The sequence below is a fragment of the Mus caroli genome, unplaced genomic scaffold, assembly GCF_978045245.1.
Source record: "Mus caroli unplaced genomic scaffold, Mus_caroli_1 scaffold_4, whole genome shotgun sequence".
Classification (NCBI taxonomy): Eukaryota; Metazoa; Chordata; class Mammalia; order Rodentia; family Muridae; genus Mus; species Mus caroli.
The window spans coordinates 142250997-142274714 of NW_028227259.1; the positions used below are offsets into that span (position 1 = coordinate 142250997).

Sequence of the window (23718 nt, forward strand, 5' to 3'; positions counted from 1 at the left end):
ACGTAAACTTGTACTTTCCCTGCCCTGCTTCCCCCCCTTGGCTTTTTTCCTATATAAGCCTGTGAAAAATTTGGGCCGGGCGTCGATTCTCCTCTGCACCTTGCTTGGTGTATGAGTTTCGGCCCCAGAGCTCTGGTTCATGTGCTTGCTTGTTGTTGCTTTATTAAATCTTACTCTATACATCTTGGGTTCGGTCTCAGCGTCTTCTTGGGTTCGCGGCTGTCCCGAGACTTGAGTGAGGGTCTCCCTTCGGGGGTCTTTCAAGATCAGAAGAGGGCTTTGACTCCCATGGACCTGGAGTTACAGCTTGTTTGTGACCAACCCAATGTGGATTCTAGGAACTGAACTCCAGTCCTCTGCAAGAGAACTTAACTGTGTAACTGCTGAGCCACAGTCTCTTCAGCCCCACCTCCTTTTTAGGTTTCCCAAGCTGCCCTTGAACTCACTTTGAACTTAACAATCCTCCTGCCTCAGCAGTTTGAGACCAACCCCAGCAGGTAAACTTGAGTAACTATTGGTCAAGACAGCCAAGTTCAGGCAGGAAGATCTCTGTGGGTCCGAGGCCAGCCTGGTCTACAGAGTTCCAGGACAGCCCGGGTTGCACAGAGAAATCTTTGTCTCAAAAACTAAACAAACAAAAACCTTAGCCTAAAAGCTGTATGTGAGCTAAACTTTTATTTAGAGGAGTTTGTTTGCTTTTTTTTTTTAAGATTTATTTATTTATTATATGTAAGTACACTGTAGCTGTCTTCAGACACTCCAGAAGAGGGAGTCAGATCTCGTTACGGATGGTTGTGAGCCACCATGTGGTTGCTGGGATTTGAACTCCGGACCTTCAGAAGAGCAGTCGGGTGCTCTTACCCACTGAGCCATCTCACCAGCCCCTTGTTTGCTTATTAAAAACAAAAACAACAACAACAAAAACCCTTACTTCTTATCTGGGGAAAACAAACACTTGCCAGAAGCTGTCTAAAAGAAATTTTGTCACAGCAGACAAAGGTCATGTTGCAGATACCATTTATGTTTGCTAAGATAAACATCTTTTACCAGCCAAAAGGTGTTGTTATTTGCAAATGCTTGTATATTTTATTGCTACCTGCCAAGTGTTTGTGTATTATTATCTACCTAGATAGCTATTTGTTCCTGTAAACTTGCCTAACTAAATTCCCTTTAATGATTAAGGGGACCAGAGTCCACTCTAAGATTGTCTCAAAGACAGGGAAGACAACCCCACTACCTGACCTACAAAAAGCTGTAAGAAACTGCCAAGGGGACTGAACCCTTCAAGCACAAGTGTGGTTTCTAGTCCATGCATGAATAAAGGTTTCTCCTACTTCTCCAAGTGAATGGGTGGCTCCTTATTGGGTGAAATATTCCTTTAACAATACTGCAAATAGGGAAAGGTGGAATTGGGGGACGACTTGCCTAAGATGGTCTTGGGTGTTTGGTTTTGGATCCCAGAAGAGGGGACTGAGGTGAATATTTTACATTTCAAAACAGACCTGGTCTTCAGGTTCTCCCAGCATCCCTCAGATCCTACCTGGTATACCCTGCCCCCAACCTTGAACTTTCCATCCCAGGGCTTGGGCTGCCCTTCCCCAGAGACTCTTCCCTATATAATCCAAACATTTTGCTCTCCTCCTTCTCCTTCTCTTCTTTCTCTGCATGTAAGCCCTTTATCTTTCTGCCTCCCCTCCCATTGCAACTCTCCTGGCCTCAATCCTTGGGGCCAGTGAACTCTACCAAGAGCAGCTTCCCAATAAACCTGCCTTTAATATAATATAATCTGGCCTGTGGTGAGATGGCTCAGTGGGTAAGAGCACCCGACTGCTCTTCCGAAGGTCCGGAGTTCAAATCCCAGCAACCACATGGTGGCTCACAACCATCTGCAATGAGATCTGGCGCCCTCTTCTGGAGTGTCTGAAGACAGCTACAGTGTACTTACAGTGTACTTAATAAATAAATAAATCTTTAAAAAATATATATATATATATATATAATCTGGCCTGAATGGGCTCATTTCACTGGCAGAGAAATAACCTATCACTGGGAGAAGGGGGTCTAATATTGGGATGTAAAGTGAATTAATTAGTTAATTAATAAAAAAAGAAACAATACTTCATTTGCTTTTTAATTTTGGAGTATTGTTTTATAAAGTTCCCCCCCCCCCCCCTCCATGATGTATGGTCTCTTTCTTGGGGACTTGTCTTTGATATAGAGCCTTCTATAAGATGGAGCCTAATTTCTGTATTGCCCACAAGGCAAAGAGATAAAGGCAGTAATTGTTGAGCGTCTGTAATTCCTCTGAAAAATCCTTTTAAAGTGCTGTAAGAGCATACTCTACAGAACCGGTGTAAGTAGCTTGTTTACCGAAAGATAGGCTTTTATCCTCAGGCCACATATTTGGAAACACCATGCACTCAACTGGGCAAACCTCACCAGGGCTGATCTGTGAAACCAGACACCCCTGGCCTGGCTTTGATCTAACTCCATCTACACCCTTGCTTCAGCTTCTCTGCCACAGACATACAATTACTATTATTGATAACTGCCCAAGATGAAAAAGATGGGGGAGAAAGTAACAAATATAGAGCTGAAAAATACTACATCAGGGGAAAAAAAAAAAAAAAACAGGATCACTTTATCTCTATCTGTCACCTCTGGAATTGAAGACAGGCAATCAGGGCTGGGGGTGTGTTGGGTAGAGAGACTCGGAACAAGAGATTCGGAAACCGAGATGCAAAGTCCTCCCGTGTTCCTAGAGGAGACCCGGAAGCTCAACTCGATCCCGGAAGATGATGTGCTGACCTACTTCCGGTCTTTGTGACTCATTGTGTCTGTGGCGAGGTATTGGGAGGGCCTAGGTCGGTGTGCAGTGCCCTTCGGTCGGGTTGAACCCAGAGCAAGCCGTGCTTGGTCGCCCGGCGTCCCCAGGCCGCTCCGGAGACTCACGGTGAGTCTCATGGCGGACTCTCGGAGGACGGGCGGGCCGCGAGGGTGGACCGTGTGACCACCCGGGGGGTGCTTGGAAAGGAGCCCTGCGGGGTCCCGGCGGTGCTCGAATCTCTGGGGTCAGTGGGGAGCTCTTTCATGTCATCATCCTTGTATAACATTTTTGAGGACAAGATCACAAATGGACGTGATCCCCATGTCTGGATTCTTCTCCCCCTCCTCCTGTCGCCATTTGCTGTGGTTGCAGGGGAAAGTGTTTTGTGTGATTTTCGTTTTATTGCTGTCGTTTACTTCTCCGGGCGTCTTGGGTCCTTGAGAATCTTGAGATAAACGACGCGGAAGACCTTGAGCTCTGTACAGGTTTGAGGTTCCGAAAACATTTCCCGATCACTTGCATTTCTGTCTTTCCATGTCCCAACACTGAGCGAAAGCGCTGGCAGCTTGACGGTGGTTAAAAGATCTAGTAGAAATTAACAGCCGGCTGTCAGCTTTATGCAATGCTTCAAAAGCTCTTGCTGGTTTAAGCCTGTTTAACTGTGCTACCTGGGAGATTAGTGGAGTGTTAGTTCACCTTGCTTGATTGCAATGGGGGAGACGTGAAGAGTATCTGGGAGAAACCACACTGGGCCAGTAGGAGATCGATCAGCTTAATGACCTTAGGTGAGACTAGATGTTTGCCAACTGTCAGTTTTATTATCCATAAAATTAACTACCTTTGCTCAAAACGGTTCTTCAAACTTGAAATGAGTGGCGTTGGTAAATGTAATTGTAATTAAAAAAAAAAAAAAAAAAAAAAAGACAGCTCATTTAGTTTGAAATTCCCCCTTCCTTCCCCTCCCTACACACACGAAGCACACACACACACACACATTGATTATAGAGAGTGGCTGTTCCATGGCCTGGGACCAAAGAAAGCATTTATTGTACAGGGCAGTGCTAGGCGGATTGAAAGCAGTCAATAAATACTTGTTGGAATTATGAAGAATTCATTGTAACCACATCAACAAGTGAAGTTACTAGAAAAGCCGGCCAAATGTGGGAAAATAGCTTTAGTATAAGGAAACCGTAGTGAAGAATTATCCAGATGTTTGTTTTTTTTTTTTTTCTTTCAGGTTTGTGTCCTCTTTCAATTACCACACAAGATTCTTGTTATTTTATTCAGGATCATCTTTGTTAACTTACAGAAATGCCTGCTGCTGAGTGCTATTTTCTTTTGTTGATCCTCTACTTCATGTCTCCATTAGGAAAATTTTCAAGTGCATTATACTATATTTAGATACAACCAGGCCAGGGTACTTTTCATTCTGTGTTGGTATTGATATTCTTTAGATAGATTTAAAAAAAAAGAGGGGGCGGGGGGGTCTCTCTAGTTCTGGCTGACCTTGAAAATCTAGCCACTGCCTCCAGAGTGCTGGAATTAGAGGCACACAATTCTAGACCACTAGGTATCTTTTAAGACTAAGTTTTTCATATTATAAAGCATTTTATGTCTCTGTTGAAGAAGGGAGTAGAGGATCATTTATTTAAACTTGCAAGACTGTGCCATAGAAGGAAGACTGGATTTTGAGAAAACATCCTTTGAAATAAACCCTGCTTGCAGCCCGGAGTCTGGAGTCTTTTCTCGTCAGAAGTCATTTGTTTTTTCTTTGGTGAGATTTGGTTGCTGGGCAGTGATCTTTTCTAAAGGAGATGGTATGTCAGAATGTGTTTCGTTTGAGAGGGAACCCAAAGGTGGTTTTCTGCCTCTCTTCCTCTGTCCCTACTCCACTGCTAATAAGAATACTGGAAACGGTTCAGGGATGTGTGACTTATTTGCAGGGGACATAATTCATTTGTTCCAGCTCATGCTGCCCTTGTGTTACTGGATTTCTTCCACTGCTGAAAATTGTAATGCACAATTATATCTCTTGAATTTAATTTTTCCTCTTTTTTTCCCCCTATTTTCTGATCTCAAGTAGCCCTGTTGAGCCTCAAATTCACTATGTAGCCAAGACTGACACTACAGTCTAGATACCCCTGTCTCCACCTCTAAGGTGCCTGGAATACAGACTTGCTCCACCACACCTGGCTTCTTTGTGTTTACTATCTTGCTGTACTGAGGTTGAACCTAGGGCCTTATGTATGCTAGGCAAGTACACTGCAACTGAGCTATGCCACCCAACCCTTAAGTTCATTTTTAAAAAGTAAGCCTTCCCCAGTGTCTACCAAGTGCCAGAAACTTTTTTCAGGATTTCATAAACTAATTTGCTTAATTTATGAAACACTGAACACACTGAACACACACACACACAAATGTAGTAACTTGGTAAATTCAATCAAGTGTTGTTTGACTCAAGCCAGGGCCTTAGACTTCATGTACTTTGCCACTGAACATCCCTGGCCTTTTTTGGATTTTTTTATTTGTTTTGTTGATGTTTGGGGGTTTTGTTGTTGGTTGTTTTGATTTGGTTTTGGCTTTTAAGATGTCTTTTTATAGCCCAGGATGGCAGTGAGCTTCTCGTCTTCTTGCTTCTATCTTCTAAGTGCTGGCATTACAAGTTTGTGCTACCACACCTGGCTCATATTTTCATCTTTGACAGAGTCTCACTAAGTTGTCCAGGTTGGCCTTGAACTCACTTTGTAATCTAAACAGATCTTGAACTTTTGATCTTTCTGTCTTACATTTTTCTTAAAAGAGTGTTTAGGCAGGGGGTAGCTCAAAGGTAGAGCGCTTGCATGGCATGGCATGCACCAGGCCCCACAACATTACAGGAATAATGCGATGGCACAGTTGGTAAAGTGTTTGCTACAAACACAAGCATGAGAGTGTGGGTTTGGATCCCCAGCATTCACGTAAACAGGCAGATGAGGGGCATGCACCTATAACTCAGCCTTAGGAAAATGGAGACAGGATTCCCAGAGCAAGCTGATCAACTAGCCTAGCTCAGTCAGCATGCTCTGAGTTCAAGTGAGAGAGTCTGCCTCAGACAGGTAGAAAGCAATCAAGAAAGACACCTAGCGTCAATCTCTGGCCTCCACACACAAACACACCACACTCATGCTGGGAAAAGAAAAACAAAACAAGAACTTGCCCTGAGATATGGCAGTTTAGTTTTGGATCTTGGTCTAGCATTTACTTGCTCTGAGAGCTTAGGTAAATAATTTACTGTCTGTTAACTGCATTAACATTACAAAGCAAGATGATAATCCTAAGCACCTCGGAAGACTGTTGGTATGTGGTCCAGTGAAGTGCTGAGTGTATTCTGTGGCAACTAGAAATGTTGGCTCTTACTCTCCTTTTATAATGTTCTTGAGCATTGATGGACACGTGGTGCTTTAGCTTATGTTTGCCAAGGCATGACTGAGGTGCTGGATTTGGAGTCATTTTGCTGAGTGGGGAAGGGTTTGTGGAGTGCAAAGGTTGATGGGAAATGAAGCTTGACGGGAAAGTGGAAATAAAATGGAACCCACTGAGTAGGGCTGTAAAGTTTTAGGAGAAATAATCAGAGTAAGGTAGTAAGTAGACCGTGTGTGGATCGGGAGAGAATAGGGTGGAGAACCAAGAAGCCAGACTTGAGCTCAGATTGGACAGTAAATATGAACAAAGTTACTTCACTCAGGATGTTGTAGATGTAGCAGTGGGTAGAGCACTGTCTAGCATCCATGAAGCCCTGGGTTCCCTCCCCAGCACTGCATACGACAGGTATGATGGCTCACTCCTGGAATCTCAGCACTAAGGGGGTGGAGGCAGGAGAATCAGAAGTTAAAGATCATCCTCACCCACTGAGTTGGAGGCCCAGGGCTACATAGTATGACCCTGTCTTAAGTAATTCACTCTGGTTTTTGGAGACTCGGTGCATATGAGGAGGGAGAGTCAAAGAAGGCAAGATATTAATTTAAGCCTGTGCAGGTGAGATACCAGAGGAATGTCTCCCTGAGCTACTCACTGTTCAAGAAGAGAGGGGTGAGAGAGCTGAACTAGCAGGGCGGTTCCTCCCATGGTATAGTTAACTCCTCTCCCAGGTAAAGCTGGACGAATCAGAAGGCAATGTCTTCTTGAAGGATGAGTAAAACATTAACCGACAGAGTTAATAAAGGGAGTGGGAGTTGTTCACGGCGAGAGTGGAGTCCATTGGTCATGGCCCACGCTTAGGTTCAGATAACTAGAAATAAGGGAAATTCACCACTAACAGGAAGAATGCAGCAGGGCTAAAATAGAAGAATGTGTCCTGAAGGTGGAAACCCTTGAATGCTGAAATAGTGTGTATTGGAGATTCGTTAACAGTAATTGAGGAAAACCAGAATCACCTCCAAGCAGTGCTACGCTGACCCTTGTGTGTGTATATTGGGATGGAAAGAAATCACCACTGAACAGAAACAACCGAAAACAACAGCCTGTGGGGGAGATTGTCTAAACTGCCACGGAGGTCTAGTGCCTTGGCTGAGCAAGTAAAGGTACTTGCTGCCTTAGCCTGGTGGATGTGAGGTCAGTCCTCCAGACCCACGTGGTAGGAAAATCTCAAAAGTTAACCTCTAACTTCCAGTAGCTCACTGTGGTATGTGTATGTATGAATACACATAAATATCATTTAAAATAAAATTATTTAAACCTAGTCCCAAAACTTGCATACCTGTTCTGTTCTTGATGTTTTATATATTACTACTGAAAGTTAGACTTGGGCTGCTTTGTGGGTTCTTTTTTTCTTCCATGCCTTTTCCACCCTTTCAATCCCCTAAGATAGGAGAGAAAAGACAATAGAGGAGGAAAAGTGGACAATATTGAAATTAGACTACTTCCTACTCATTAGGGGCATCAAGTTCCCTGGGCCAATCTTCACTGTCAGGATATCTAATTTCTTCTTGTTTCTCTGTTGCAAATTACTAAATAACAAACCCTGGCCAACAACAACCAACGGCAAACAACCAACAACCCATACCACCTCTTTATGCCCTAGCATTTTATAAGGCTTCTGAAAGGTCCCCAGAATTCCAAGCATCACACTGTCAGCAGAAAGTATCACACTTGTGCTGAATACAAGTCAAATAATAGCTGGTGTGGAAAATCTAAAGCAGCCCCATATTCCATACCTGGGATTAAACAAAAACATTCTCATATTTCTTTTCTTTAATCCCAACACTCGGGAGGCAGAGGCAGGTGGATTTCTGAGTTCAAGGACAGCCAGGGCTATACAGAGAAACCCTGTCTGTGTGTGTGTGTGGGGGGGGGGGATATTTATTATGTATACAGCATGCTGCCTTGCATGCATGCCTGCAGGCCAGAAGAAGACACCAGCCCTCACTATAGATGGCTGTGAGCCATCATGTAGTTGCTGGGAATTGAACTCAGGAGCTCTGGAAGTGCAGCCAGTGCTTTTAATCTCTTGAGCCACCTCTCCAGCCCCAAATTTCTGTTTTCTAAAGAAACCAAAACTCCAAAACTGTCACTACAATATAGTCCATGATCCCATTTCTACCAAGTGTAATCAGTATTTTTAAGTGAGAACCATAAAATTATAGATGCTTTCCTAGTTTAAAAGTATTGGTTTGCTCTGAGGATATAGCTCAGTACTACAGCATGTACTCTGGTTCTGGTCCCCAGCCTTGTGTAGCATAAAAGTTAATTTAACCTAAAAAGCTCTTGCTTTAACTCCTTGTGAAACAGTTAGATGGTCAATTTACAAAACATTTTGGTTTTGCTTTGTTGGGCTTTTCAATTAGTTTTAAGTCATGCTAATTTATTTCTTTGTGTGCAGTCAGGTGAGTGTGTGGAGTGCAGCTTCCAGGAACCTGTTCTTTCCACCATGTGGGTCCCAGGGATCTCCTTAGACCGGCAGATGCCTTTACCCACTGAGCCATCTTGCTGGCCCCAAGATGCTTGGTTTTGGTGGCTGTAGAAGTAAAGACCAGTGGGTTCAGAGGGGAGACCTGCCGTTACCATGCTCAGTAATTCATGAATTACGCTCCATGCTAAGGAGTTGTTATCAAGATTCAAATTTCCACAAGTCTATTTTCATTTTCCATGATTTCTTAAAACAATTCAATTAATATCTGTTGAATACTTCTGATAGTGTTACAACAAACATGGTGGTAGGGATTACAAATCACATAATTGCCCCTACTTTTTTTCTTTTTAAAGACTGGTCTAGCCAACTTTATATGCCCCAGTACAGGGGAACACCAGGGCCAAGAAGTGGGAGTTGGGGGAGGGGGAGGGTATAGGGGACTTTGGGGATAGCATTTGAAATGTAAATAAAGAAAATACCTAATAAAAAATTGGGGCCGGGCATGGTGGCGCACGCCTTTAATCCCAGCACTCGGGAGGCAGAGGCAGGCGGATTTCTGAGTTCGAGGCCAGCCTGGTCTACAAAGTGAGTTCCAGGACAGCCAGGGCTATACAGAGAAACCCTGTCTCGAAAAACCAAAAAAAAAAAAAAAAAAATTGGGAAAAAAAAGTTTAAGTAATAAAATCATGGAATGCTATGGTGAGTGTGAGTGTTAAGTACAAATAAAAATTTTTTTAAAAAGATTTTTTTCAAAGATTTATTTATTACTATACATAAGTATACTGTAGCTGTCTTCTGACACACCAGAAGAGGGCGTCAGATCTCATTACAGGTGGTTGTGAGCCACCATGTATGTGGTTGCTGGGATTTGAACTTAGGACCTTCAGAAGAGCAGTCAGTGCTCTTAACCACTGAGCCATCTCACCAGCCCATCTTTTAAAGATTTATTTATTTATTATATATGTAAATACACTGTAGCTATCTTCAGACACTCCAGAAGAGGGCGCCAGATCTTACTACGGATGGTTGTGAGCCACCATGTGGTTGCTGGGATTTGAACTCCGGACCTTTGGAAGAGCAGTCAGTGCTCTTAACTGCTGAGCCATCTCTCCTGCCCAGTTGTCCCTACTTTTAATAGTAGAGGGGACAGATCCAATCACAGTGCCCCTGACAAGTTAAGATTCCTTGTATCCTCAGGCTTGGCAATTAGAGCTCTAACCACAGAGCCATCTCACCAGCCCCTCCAATGTAAAATTTAAAGTGTCATAAAACATGTAAGGTTTCCAAAAATCCTAACTAGTTTTTGCAGAATAACCAAAAAGTTGAAGTTTGCTATTACTAAAGATTTCGGTTTGAAGCCAGGGAGGTAGCTCAGCAGGTAAGCATACTTGCCACCAAGCCTGACAACTTGAGCAATCCCCAGGACACTTATGGTAGAGAAGTCCTATGACCTCCACACATGTACTGTGGCATTCGTGAGTGTGAGTACATGTTAAACATAAATAAATAAATAAATAAATAAAATAAAATAAAATAAAAGACAAAGTTCCATTGACATTCTTCATTTGGAAGAATTTTTAAATGAGGTATAGAATAGTTCCAAGTTTGTTTTTTAAAGGCTTTTTTGTGCCTGCTGTTGTCTACGTGTATGCCAGATACACACAACTCACATCTTGTGATATGGGTGTCAAAATTTAAACCCAGTCCTCATCATGGTACAGCAGGTTTTTGCAACTACAGAGACATCTCTCCAGCCCCATAGTTCCAAGTTAATATTAGAAGTGACATCAAGGCTAGTGCAGCTCTATAGTGGTTTTCTCCTTTATTTTTAGACATTCTTAGCATCTTAATGTGCATCCTTATATGAAGGATTAGTAGCACAGGTCACTTTGTATGTGCCCCTACATACAGGGGGCCAGAAGACAGCCTTGGGTGTTGGCTATTCCTCAGGTGCTGTCTACTTTGGTCTTCCACTAGCCTAGAGCTTACAGAGAATGCTAGACTGGCAGGCCTTTGAGCCCAGGGACCCACTTTTTTCTGCTTCCTGGTAAATTTTTTATTAATTCTCCCTCCTTCCCCCTTTAACTTCAGGAATAGTGGAGGAACCAATAGAAGACAGTTGCTAGGACTGAAACTGCAGCCTGACCCTGTTGGACCCCACCAGTTCACTGAGCCTGAATGATGACTGCTGAGTCAAGGGAAACCACAGGTCTATCCCCACAGGCTGCACAGGAGAAAGATGGTATAGTTATTGTGAAGGTAGAAGAAGAAGATGAAGAAGACCACATGTGGGGGCAGGACTCTAGCCTGCAGGAGACACCACCACCCGACCCAGAGGTATTCCGCCAACGGTTCAGGCGCTTCTGCTACCAGAACACTTTTGGGCCTCGAGAAGCTTTGAATCGACTAAAGGAACTTTGTCATCAGTGGCTCCGACCAGAAGTCAACACCAAGGAACAGATCTTGGAGCTGTTGGTACTGGAGCAGTTCCTGTCCATCCTGCCCAAGGAGCTGCAAGTCTGGCTGCAGGAGTACCGGCCTGACAGTGGGGAAGAGGCCGTGACTCTTCTTGAAGACTTGGAACTTGATCTATCGGGACAGCAGGTAAAAAGAGATGACATCTATGTGTGTAAGAAGGACACAGACTTAGGCTCAGAGGGGAGTGTGGGGAGTGTTTGGGACAGTTCTTCTTGCCTATCGCTCTTCTGGGTTGTTTCAGAGAGTTCTGAGGGCTTGGCAATATAGCTCACTCTGTTCTAGAGCCATGTGCGTAGCATTTGTGAGGCTCAGGGTTCAGTGGCTGACCATAGAAAGGATGTGTGTGTTGGGGGGGGGGGTGGTTCCTCCTTTCAATATCCACTGGAATACTTAGAAGCTTTTCTTTAATATTTCTAATTCCGCCAGGCGTTGTGGCGCACGCCTTTAATCCCAGCACTTGGGAGGCAGAGGCAGGCGGATTTCTGAGTTCGAGGCCAGCCTGATCTACAGAGTGAGTTCCAGGACAGCCAGGACTGCACAGAGAAACCCTGTCTCAAAACAAAACAAAACAAAACAAAACAAAAATTTCTAATTCCTACTTTAAAAGTGATTTGCTGGATGAGACATAGTGCTTCATGCCTCTAGTCCTAGCACTTGACATGCTAGAGCTGGAGGGTTGTGAGTTCAAGGCCAATCAGAAGTTTTACCTAGAAAACATTTTCTCCCCTCAGGTCCCAGGTCAAGTTCATGGGCCTGAGATGCTTGCCAGGGGTGTGGTGCCTCTGGATCCAGTTCAGGAGTCCTCAAGCTTTGACCATCATGAAACTTCCCAGTCTCATTTCAAGCATTCATCTAGGAGGCCTCGTCTCTTATCCCGAGGTAAGAAGCTGGGTTCACTTGTGGAAAAGAATTAAATGTTCAGGGTAGAGGTGGCTTGGTTGGTAGGGTGCTTGCTGTTGTACCCATTCCATCCCAACACTGCATAAGATGAGGCATGGTGATACCGTCCTTTAATGCCAGCATTCTGGAGGCAGAAGCAGGTGGGTCTCTTGAATTCAAGGACAGCCTAGTATGCATAATGAGTTTCAGGATAGCCATAGCCCCTTAGTGAGGCCCTGACTCAAAAGCAAAACAAAAAGACAAACTTGTAACACTCGGGACATGGTGACAAGAGGTTCAGAATTTCAAGGTCATCCTGATCTACACAGCAAGTTTGAGGTCAATTCAGGCAGCCCAGGTTGGTGATGGGATAAGAGTTTGCCCCATACCCCCAAAAGAAAGGTGGGGAAGTAAATGATCCGAGGTAGAGTGATAGCTCTGTGTTACCAGCTAACGCCACACAGCAGCATGCTTGTTTGCTTAGATGCTCACAGAGCAGTCCTAGCTGAGTGTTTACTGTGGACCATGTACTTGCCGAACATTACATCATGTGTTAAACTGTGTGCAGTCCCGATGTCCAGCAGAGTTCGGAGTGTAGGGGATTAGCTCTGAGTGTGGTATACTATTTCCAGCTTGAATGGTGTGTTTTCAGACAATATCTTGCTCTATTGCCCAAGACTGGCTTCAAACTCACAGTCTTTCTGCCTCAGCCTCCTGATATCTAGGATTATAGGTGTATACCACCAGACCTAGCTTCCAGCCTGGGTTTTGAAACACTTTAGTTAGCATTTCTTATATAATTTTTGTAGGCATTGTAAGCCTTTCTAAAGATTTCATATGTATGTTTGGTTTTTTTGGTTGTTTTTTTTTTTCAAGACAGAGACTCTGTGTAGCCCCATGACTGTCCTGAAACTCACTCTGTAGACACTCAGCCTCTGGAGTGCTGGGAATAAAAGTGTTCACCACCACCTCCTGGCATCAAATGTTTTATACCGTTCTCTTCAGTCTTCCAAAGGGAAGGGAATGAGAACAATTCCCCTTTAGTCTGAGGAAATGAGAAGAGTAATAGCTGGGGTTTTGTCTCCATAAAAATGCGTTGCATTAGGTTTGTTCTCCAACGGCTTTCCAGAAATAGACAATAGTTTTATCAGGATTTAAAATAAAGCAACCACATAGCACATCGGAACACTTGCCAAAGGGCTCAGCAAATGAGCTCTTGCTGTTCTTACAGAGGACCAGAGTTCAGGCTACTCCGATCTGCCTGTAACTCCTTTTCTTGACTCCAATACACATATAAGTAGACAGACACACACACACACAGAGTCTATTTTCTTTTTAAGTTTGTTAAAAGAGTTACAGAAAGGGGGAGGGGATAGGGGATTTTCGGAAGGGAAACCAGGAAAGGGGATAACATTTGAAATGTAAATAAAGAAAACATATAATTTTAAAAAAAGAAAGAAAGAAAGAAAGAAAAAAAAGAGTTACAGAAAAGTTAAAGTATGTTCCTTCACCAGTGTCTTTTATTTGTGAGGTCATTTAGAAGAGAAATATTAGAGGGTGGAGCTTAAAGTAGCGTTCTCTCTCCCAGGCATCCTGGAAGACAGCCAGCAGGCAGGTACAGCCACTCTATAGGTTTAACTCCACCTGTGTCGATCTCCTCCTCCACAAGCAGAAGTTGCAGTGGTATCATTGGGTGTCAGCTGCAGAGGACACTCAGCATCTGAGCCCCAGGTTGTTGCTTCAGGTAGCTAGGGAAATGGTTTTAGAGACTGCAAATAGAGTTATTTTTTAAATTGTTATTGAATGGATTTGTTCTCAATTTCCTCTCTATCTTGTTCTATCTTGTTTCCTAACTCTGAGAAGGCCTAAGTGCTAGGGCCTTCTTCTTGTCTTTATTTTGCCTCGCAGGTAGTAACAGGTAGACGATACAGTGATTAAGTGGTCTCTTTCTGTGGTTTTTGGCCGCTCGGACCCATCCTCTGTCTATCAGTAACATTTCCAAATCTAAGATTCTTGGCAAAGGAAGGAAAAGGAAGAACTTTAATTTTACAGTTGAATTTCTTTATTCTCATTACTCATTGCATACGGTTGGTAGTCATTTACAATGTTATGGCTGCCCGTACATTTCTACATTTGCATGTCTCATCAACATTTGAACAATGTGTGTTTTATCAAACAGCAACTGTGACCAAACAGGGAAACAAGGGTCAGAATGGCAGAAATGGACTTAGAAGTGCGAAGCTTCCCTTTCTTCCCTGTCCTTCTCAGTGTTCTGTGAGCTTGAAGATGTGTTGTTCACAAGTGTAGGCAGGAAAGGGAGTCTAGTGCCCTGGTGTTGTTTCTGCGCTGGAATAAAGTACAAGCCAGATGCAGAGCTGCTAATCCTAAAGCTGAGAATGGTAACCTAGCATTCTAAACTGACACTACATAGTCATCAGCCTCTTCAGGGACTCGTTTTCTCCTTTTAAAGTTTGGACCTGGTGATTTTTTTTTTTTTAATATTTTTTTATTACGTATTTTCCTCAATTACATTTCCAATGCTATCCCAAAAGTCCCCCATACCCTCCCCCCAACTCCCCTAACCACCCACTCCCACTTTTTGGCCCTGGCGTTCCCCTGTACTGGGGTATATAAAGTTTGTATGTCCAATGGGCCTCTCTTTCCAGTGATAGCCGACTAGGCCATCTTTTGATACATATGCAGCTAGAGTCAAGAGCTCTAGGGTACTAGTTAGTTCATAATGTTGTTCCACCTTTAGGGTTGCAGATCCCTTTAGCTCCTTGGGTACTTTCTCTAGCTCCTCCATTGGGAGCCCTGTGATCCATCCACTAGCTGACTGTGAGCATCCACTTCTGTGTTTGCTAGGCCCCGGCATAGCCTCACAAGAGACAGCTATATCAGGGTCCTTTCAACAAAATCTTGCTAGTGTATGCAATGGTGTCAGCGTTTGGAAGCTGATTATGGGGTGGATCCCTGGATGTGGCAGACTCTAGATGGTCCATCCTTTCATCACAGCTCCAAAGTGTGGACACTGTGCCCCTTCTTAGAATTGGGAACAAAACACCCATGGAAGGAGTTACAGGGACCTGGTGATTTTAATGAGCTTTTCTGAGCTCCATGGGGTTCCAATTTAAGAGTAGTGGTCCTGAGGAAGCTTAAGTCTTGCTTCCTGTCAGCTGTATCCTATGGAGCTATCTTTTTCTTTTTTTTTTTTTTTTTGGTTTTTGTTTTTTGGGGGGTTTTTTGGTCCTAGAACTCACTCTGTAGACCATGCTGGCCTCAGACTCAGAAATCCCTCTGCCTCTGCCTCCCAAGTGCTGGGAATAAAGGCGTGCGCCACCACCGCCCGGCTGGAGCTATCTTTTTAAGTAGCTAACTATCAAACAGTGAATATGCTGGTGTAGGAAGGAGAATGCCGGGGTTCTTCACTGAGGGAGGCTCAAAGAAGAGCCAATTTTACTCACAGCCCCTTTCTCCTTCTCAGCTCTCCCTGCCACCCATGTTCCTGCCCCTCATCATGAGGGGAATCCCAGAGACCAGGCGATGGCATCTGCACTATTGACCGCAGATTCCCAGGTGAGCCATGGGCCCCTCTTCCCTCCTGAGACCATGGATTTGCCCCATTCTGGAGCATCTTTCATGATCTCAACCAGGTCACTTGCTTATGGTGCCCAGCCCACAGAAAAGCCCACTCCCTTCACTGTTAGGGCTCTTCCACCATAACCCTTCAGTCTATCAGGGTTGCTCATGTGTTCTCTCCTAGTGTCCCACAGTCCTGCCCTCAGCTCTGTCTTGACCTCAGGTTTGGGCAGTATGACTGTCCCTGATGCTACAGGGAGCTGAGTATGGGGATCTCCTGTTATTTCAGGCAATGGTGAAGATCGAGGACATGGCCGTGTCCCTCATCCTGGAGGAATGGGGATGTCAGAACCTGGCTCGGAGGAATCTCAATAGGGACAGCAGGCAGATGAATTTGGGGAATGTGTTTCCCCAGGGTAAGACTAACGCAGAATTCCTGTCTGCTAAGATTTTTTTTTTTTTTTTTTTTTTTTTTTTTTTTTTTTTTTTTTTTTGCTTCTGTGCTGGTTAGTAAGGGAAACATCTGTGTTTGTTGAGTTTCAAAGGCATAGTGCTCCAACTCGCTGATTCCTGGCAGGCTTGGTGTGTCTAGGTAATTTCTGCTCTTTGAAATCAGATCTTCTGCTCTGAGTCTCTCTCAGCTCCCCAACAACCATTCAGTTACCTGGGAGGATTCTTTCTGCTCTGGTGCAGTATACTTCAGCTTGCCTCTGTCAGGGGAAATCTCCTTTTCTTAGTAGAGATAGCAAGGCAAACTGGCCATTAGTCTAATTCCACCACCACCACCACCCTTTTTTTTTACCATGTTCCTAAACCTACCATAATATCCATCCTCCTTCGATGTCTGTCTTTATCCTGTTATCCTGTTAGGGATTGTTCAGTGAGCACTTTGTGATTCCATAGCCTTGCACTCGGTTCCCAGGTCCAAACCCAATGGTGATCTTCTATGAAGAACTCTTAGTGCTGAGAGTGTAAGAAGAATGAAGCTGAAAGGGCATCAGCTAGATAAATGTCTTACCCAGCTGATGAAGCTGTGGCATGGGTCTCTTCTAGATCTTAAGTCCTAGGACACAGTGTCACCAAGAAGCCCAAAGATGTGTGCAGTAGTAGAAAATTTCATAGCAAAGAACTACTGGACCTTGGGTGGGCAGGGGGAGGATGAATAGCGTGGGTGTGGAGAAGCTAGGGTTTGGTTTAGAAACAGGCATAAAAGGGAGAATGGTGCTTAGGTACTTGTACTTTATGCTGAATAGAAATTAAGAACTGGTCTTCATTTCTAAGCCATCACTACTATAACCTTTGATGGAATGAACACTCTTGAGAACTGTCTAGCAGCTGGTCAAGGACCTCTGTTTGGAACTCAGAAGTTGAGCAGCTTTTTCTTCTCTGCAGTTGGTTCAGTGATTATGATGATCCCATCCATAAGTCAGAGATTAGCTATAACCACTTCCTCTAGTCACAGCATTCGGGAGCCTACTGAACGAGATGGAGCAGACCCTCTTGGAGTCTTCACTTAAAAGCAAAATGCAGGGCCAGTGAGATGGTTCAGTAGGTATAGACACTTGCTGCCAAGCATAGCAACCAGTTTGTCCCCAGTATTGAAAGGAGGGAGTCAAGTCTCAAGGGTTGTATTCTAGCCTCCACACATGTATCATGGTAAAAACATGCGCGCACACACACACTCACACTAAATTCTAAAAAAATGAATAAATAAATGTTTCAAGATTTTGTTAGGGATGTAAGAGATGGCTCAAACCCAGCTCTTGGGAGGCAGAGGCAGGCAGATTTCTGAGTTCAAGGCCAACGTGGTGGTCTACAGGGTGAGTTCCAGGACAACCAGAGCTACACAGAGAAATCCTGTCTTGAACCCCCACCCCACCCCCATCTCCCCAAAAAAGAGATGGCTCAGTAGTGAAGAACACTGAGTGGTCTTCCAATGGACCTGTGTCCAATTCCCAACACCAACTTGATACCTCACAACCATCTATAACTACAGATCCAGGAGATCTAGTGCCCTCTTCTGACCTCTACGGGCATGGTACATATTCATATATGTGCAGGCAAAACACCCATACAAACACAAAAGTTTTTTTAATTGTTGGATTTTTTTGTTTGTTTTTGAGATGGGGCCCAGCTTCTTTTTTTTTTTTTTTTAAGATTTATTTATTATTATATGTAAGTACACTGATGCTGTCTTCAGACACTCCAGAAGAGGGAGTCAGATCTCCTTATGGATGGTTGTGAGCCACCATGTGGTTGCTGGGATTTGAACTCTGGACCTTCAGAAGAGCAGTCGGGTGCTCTTACCCACTGAGCCATCTCACCAGCCCTCCCAGCTTCTTTTTTAGATGAGGCTAGCCTTGAACTCACAGAGATCCAACTGCCTCTAACTCCCAAGCACTGAGATCAAAGGAGAGAGCCACCACACCCAGGAGGATTTTTTTTTCCTTCAGTGGGGTATAGCAGTGTTCAGTAAAATTTAAACTTCAGTATTTTAATATGCTGGTTGCTAAGATGCAGAGATTACATTGTAAACTTGTTTTCTGGTTAAAATCTCAGGAATTGTTTCTTTCCTGTAAGTCTCAACTGTCAGTTGGTGGAGATTTTATCTATTTTGGTAATGAATCCCCAGATAGTTCCTTCATCCCTTCCCTGTTACATGAGCTCAGGTCATTCTGTGCTGTTCTTGGTAAAGGAAAACTGCGTTCTGTGTCAAGGAGCCCTGTAATACCAGGTGCAGGCTCCTTGTTACCTGCGTGCGCCCTTGTTGATAAAACATGACGGAACTGGAAGGTCTGCTTCCCTCCCTCCGGCTGACAGCACTAACCAAGTCCTCACAATGACCTGCTGGTTCTCTCTGTGAGACAGACAAGTGTTTGCTGGAAATGCAATGTGACTTATTTCTTACTGCATTTTAGTTTTAGTTTTGTAACAAGGTCTCTTTGTGTAGCTGTGGCTGGTCTTGATCTTATGTAGATCTGCCTGCCTGTTCCTCTCATGCTGGAATTAAACCTTTAGTGGGACTGCTTTTTTTTTTCTTGACACAGCGTCTCGATGTGGTCCTGGCTGTCCTGGAAGTCCATATAGACAGACTGGCCTTGAACTCAGGAGCTCTTCCTGCTTCTGCCTCCAGAGTGCTATAATTAGAGGCATGTACCACCATGCCGAGCTGTGACTTGTTAAATATGTTTTCTTTCAAATTAGTTATCAGGTGACTATATAAATGAATAACCCTGAAGCCTCTCGATTCCTCATCCTCTCCTTCCATTCTCTGTTCAAGTCCCACCATGCTTGTTTATTCGAATTCTTTTGGCTCTTGTTTTCTTGAGATGGATCTCACTATGTAACCAAAACTGGTCCATCACTGCTGATTCTCCTGCCTTAACTACTGAATGCTGGGTGTGCACCACTATGAATAGACCACTCTGCCTGGCCTTCTTTGTGCTCTTTGTGATTTTTTTTTTCCACTTTCATCCCAGCTCTTCTTCCTGGTGTTGTTAAATCTTTCCCCTTTTTTACTTTTATCTTTAGTACTATGAAGGCGTTCTCCCAGGTACACAGACACTTAATAGAAAATGTCACTGTATGAACACCTGCATTCAAAGAAAATGATGCTATTTGTATTTCTTATTTATCATGCCAGGTTCTGAGAACAGGAATGGAAACGAGTCAACCTCCAAGGCTGAAGGCAAAGAAGGTTCCACCTCACACGGGGAGATAGCAGGAAGATTCCAGAAGGAATTTGGAGAGAAACGGGAACAGCAGGGCAGAGTAGTCGAAAGGCAACAGAAAAATCCTGAAGAGAAAACTGGCAAAGAGAAGAAAGAGCCTGGGCCACCTACAGCCAAGGAAAAAAAGCCCAGCACAGGAGAGCGGGGCCCCAGGGAGAAGGGTAAAGGTTTGGGGAGAAGCTTTAGCCTGAGCGCAAACTTTAATAACACCCCAGAGGAGGCTCCGTCGGGAGCCAAGACTCATAGATGCGATGAGTGTGGGAAATGTTTCACAAGAAGCTCAAGCCTTATCCGCCATAAAATCATCCACACTGGAGAGAAACCCTACGAATGTAACGAGTGTGGCAAAGCCTTCAGTCTCAATTCAAACCTTGTCCTTCATCAGCGAATCCACACGGGAGAGAAACCTCATGAATGTAACGAGTGTGGCAAAGCCTTCAGCCATAGCTCAAATCTCATCCTGCACCAGCGCATCCACTCTGGAGAGAAGCCCTATGAATGTAACGAGTGTGGCAAAGCCTTCAGCCAGAGCTCAGACCTCACAAAGCACCAGAGAATCCATACAGGAGAGAAGCCCTATGAATGTAGCGAATGTGGAAAAGCTTTCAACCGAAACTCATACCTTATTTTGCATCGGAGAATTCACACCCGAGAAAAGCCCTACAAGTGCACTAAGTGTGGCAAGGCCTTCACCCGGAGCTCGACCCTCACACTGCACCATAGAATCCATGCCAGAGAGAGAGCGTCAGAATACAGTCCAGCCTCTCTGGATGCCTTTGGAGCATTCCTGAAAAGTTGTGTGTAAAGCAGGAGTGTATCATCAAGCCATTTCCCCCCTTTTGTTTCTGGAATTATGTCAGACCTATGTACCCATCGAGGGAAAAGTAATAGCACCATCAAATTGTTTGAGAAGTCACACTTCGGGATCCCTAACAGTTATATCAACCATGTCCTGCCGTCAGGAAGTCTGTAGGCATGCAATTCTTAAAGTCCTTGTAAGGGAAAGCTGGCCGTGTGGATATTCTTGCACTCAAGATAAAAGCATGCACAGTAAACTGTCAAGCTTTCTAGTCGTGGGTATACCTTTAAGGTTTGCTTCCCAGCAACCACACCATATAGTTGAGTCAAGATCAGCTCTGTGAATATTATACTGGTTAAGCCACTTGCTGCAAACAAACCCTAATTAGACATCATGTACTTCACAACAAAGAGAGATAGTTCATGCAAAAACTACACTGGGACATGCTGCTTGAGCAAGCTGTATATCCAGAGAGTTCTATATCTGATCACTGGTAGCCTGCCAAAGCTATAGAAATCTAGGACTGTGTTGGTCAGAATCAAACCAAAGATTTCTATCTCTTTCTGAAAGAGGGCATATGCACCAGTTTATAGTTCCAAGGACTGTAACAAATGTGGATGGGCCTGCCCCCATCAGTGAGATCAGTCCTACTGAAATAGCACCAATTCCGGATGCTTCTCTTCCTCTTCAACATCCCTAAAGCACTCGAACGCCTAAATGCACTCTCCACAAATTAGCACTTGATTGTATACCGTCTTTTAATCCTCCATCCTTCAGTGTTGGAAGCTTTTATCAAATCACCACTCCCCCAAAAAGATGCTTCAGTTGTCAAGAAATATAGTTATGTTCCAGACAGCACAGCACTGGATGTAGTACTAAATACCCCAAGGCACTCCTTAGGACGGACTTCTAACAGCACTGTCATATTTGTGGTAGGGTCTGTGAATCATGTGAGTACCTGAACTATGGTACCTTCAGACCTATAGGACATGCTATAATGTATTCTGGGCTCAATGTTATTTTCTCCTAAGTATAAACAAAGGTTGGTCAGCTACCTGCAGAGACTGCAAATATGGATCAGTAAGTAAATACCACAGAGTGTCAGAAAGGATTCTTGTCATCCACGTACAGAAGACAACTATGAACACTATGAAGTTTCTGTTTGTGTGACATCATTCCACAGCAAAGCTCTTGTTCTTGGCCAGAGTTCTTTTCAGTGAGCTGCTGAATGGTGGCGTTTTGAGCACTTGCTGAGTTGTTCATCACTTAGCCAATCCTGTTCAAAAGATGTGAAGGGTTTTTGTTGTTCTTTTGTTTGATTTTTTTTAAAGTGGTTTTTTTTTTAATTTGTTTTATTTATTTCTCAGAGAAAGGGAAAGCTAAAGGGAGCATTTTTCCCCTCACATTTAACCAGAAACTTGTAGAAGCATCTGTCATCATTAGCCAGCAGTAACTTAAGATGTCCTGTTGCTCTGAGAAGTTCACCTCCACACCGGTGTGGTTGGCTGTGTCATTGTTTTTAATAACACACAGTGTCTTTTCTATTTCTCATGAAAGACTAAAGTGAGGAAGTGAGGTTAGGGGACTTTAGCCTTTCCTGTCATCTCTGCAGGTGGCTTCCCAGAAGCTCTTGATGGAGACATAACACATACAGGAGACCCCAAGTATCAAGCTATGTAGGTATTGGGATCTTGAACAGACAGCTTTATTTAAGGAAGCATTGAGATAGTGTGGAAAGCCCTACAGAACCCTAGAAACATAAACTAAAGACAAACTTGAAGACTGTTGACATGGACACCCCAAATATGGTTGAGATTTCCCCTCAAGAAACAACTAAAATCATCTTGCACCAGTTGTTCGCTGGTGACCAGCAGCAAAAGTCGGTGAGACACAATAGCAGCAGGTCTCATGAGGTTGGTACCTGTGACCTCTGTTCCAAGTCAGACTAGAATCCTACAAGCAATCACTGGTTCTTGTTTGACTTTATTTCTTAGACCAATCCTACATCTCTGGCGGCATCTGAGCTGTTTGCTTAGTGCTGCCAGTGAGTATACTATCCATCTAGCTGAAGATCAGCAGAGCTACTCTGAAGATTGCCCCTGACTCACTTTCTGGAGTGAGGTGGAGATTGAGAGATGCTTTTTAAGGTTCTCTTAAAGGATTCAGTCATATTAATGGTGGACTTTTGTGTCAGAGCTCTGGCCTGTTTGGTTTTTTGTTTTGTTTTGTGTTGATTTTTTTTTTTTTTAAAGCAACTGAAATAAGGTACAGGACTCCAGGAGCACATCGAGACACTGGCTTTGATCCCAAGAAAGGACTTTGGTCACTTCCCTGTTGGCTGCTTATACACAGACAATTAACCACATGCTGATGCACTTCAGCCATTATTCTTTGTTCTTAAGTGAAATTAAGACAGACCTGGTGCCGGGCATGGTGGCGCATGCCTTTAATCCCGCACTTGGGAGGCAGAGGCAGGCGGATTTCTGAGTTCAAGGGCAGCCTCGTCTACAAAGTGAGTTCCAGGACAGCCAGGGCTTTACAGAGAAACCCTGTCTCGGGAAAAAAAAAAAATCCAAACAAGACAGACCTGGGATCCCATCCCTCATTTGATTTCCATTTTACTGGGACATTTTACTATTAGATAGTCACTGGGATGGCTCCAGATCTTCCACGGATGCAGTCCTGGAGGCAGCCACCTGAAGATACATTTTACTTAGAAAACAGACTATAGGTGGTTATCCAAATTTCTTAGATGCTCAGCAGTGTCACTGCATCATGGTCAAACGTGGTGACATCTGTCATTAGTGCTCAGGCTAGTTAACAGCCTAAGTGCTTATTAGTTAACCATCAGCATGCCAGTTGACATGATGGAACTTTAAGGCTTTTTTTAAATGTACTTTACAACAAAAGCCAGGTTCTTCAAGTTGTGAACTTTCTACTTGAGCCTGGCAGGCAAGGCTAAGCATTGATGTGTGAGACAACTTTATATGTAAAGCACTTGATATTAAAGGCATAATCTGAGACTGTTAAATATGTATAGAGAGACTGACATGTTAAATATGTGAGGCAGCCCATGCCTTATATACATCAGAGAATTGATTCCAGAATGGGACCTAGTCTGAGTGTGACGCCCGGCAAAGGTTACACTGTAAATAAACTCTTTCTGTGAGGCCAGCTTCATAGTACTCATTGCTTTGGACAGGAAATTCCCATTGTCCATCTCAATCATGCAGTAAGTTCCAGAAACTGCCAGAAGAGCTCAGTCTTAACTCCAGAGGATCCACAGGAGAACCCAAGTGTGGGGAATGCTAAAGAAACAGTAAAAACGTACTTTTTACAAACGGTGAAATTTGAGTACCTCGATGTATTTTGTAAGGTCATGTCTTTGTACCTCACCCCTCCTGTCATTCTTTATATTCCTCGTAAACATGTTCCAGTCCGTTGAACAGAGCCCATCACCCGGGAGGGGGGAGAAAGTGAAGTTTTGGAGTAATTAAGAAACTGTAGTTATAAACGTGATTAGGTCTCAGAACTAGGG

The 23718-nt window shown here is 43.8% G+C and overlaps 1 protein-coding gene across 2 annotated transcripts; it reads left to right on the top strand.

Moving 5' to 3' along the window:
• The first annotated feature begins 2837 nt into the window (after positions 1–2837).
• Zkscan1 (zinc finger with KRAB and SCAN domains 1) lies at positions 2838–23529 on the top strand. Of its 2 annotated transcripts, XM_029477912.2 has the most exons (6): positions 2838–2953; positions 10806–11318; positions 11924–12071; positions 15556–15647; positions 15940–16066; positions 19294–23529. In XM_029477912.2, the coding sequence occupies exons 2-6, from the start codon at positions 10893–10895 to the stop codon at positions 20184–20186; spliced, it is 1686 nt and encodes a 561-aa protein (XP_029333772.2). In that variant the 5' UTR covers positions 2838–2953; positions 10806–10892; the 3' UTR covers positions 20187–23529. The 2 variants fall into 2 exon arrangements, with proteins under 2 accessions (XP_029333772.2, XP_029333771.1); XM_029477911.2 differs by lacking the exons at positions 15556–15647; positions 15940–16066.
• The last annotated feature ends 189 nt before the right edge of the window (positions 23530–23718 follow it).

Coding starts and splice junctions, on each gene's coding strand:
- Zkscan1 (XM_029477912.2), top strand. CDS start 10,893: ATGATGACTGCTGAGTCAAGGGAAACCACAGGTCTATCCCCACAGGCT. Junction 11,319..11,923: donor TTGATCTATCGGGACAGCAG/GTAAAAAGAGAT, acceptor TTCTCCCCTCAG/GTCCCAGGTCAAGTTCATGG. Junction 12,072..15,555: donor GCCTCGTCTCTTATCCCGAG/GTAAGAAGCTGG, acceptor TCTCCTTCTCAG/CTCTCCCTGCCACCCATGTT.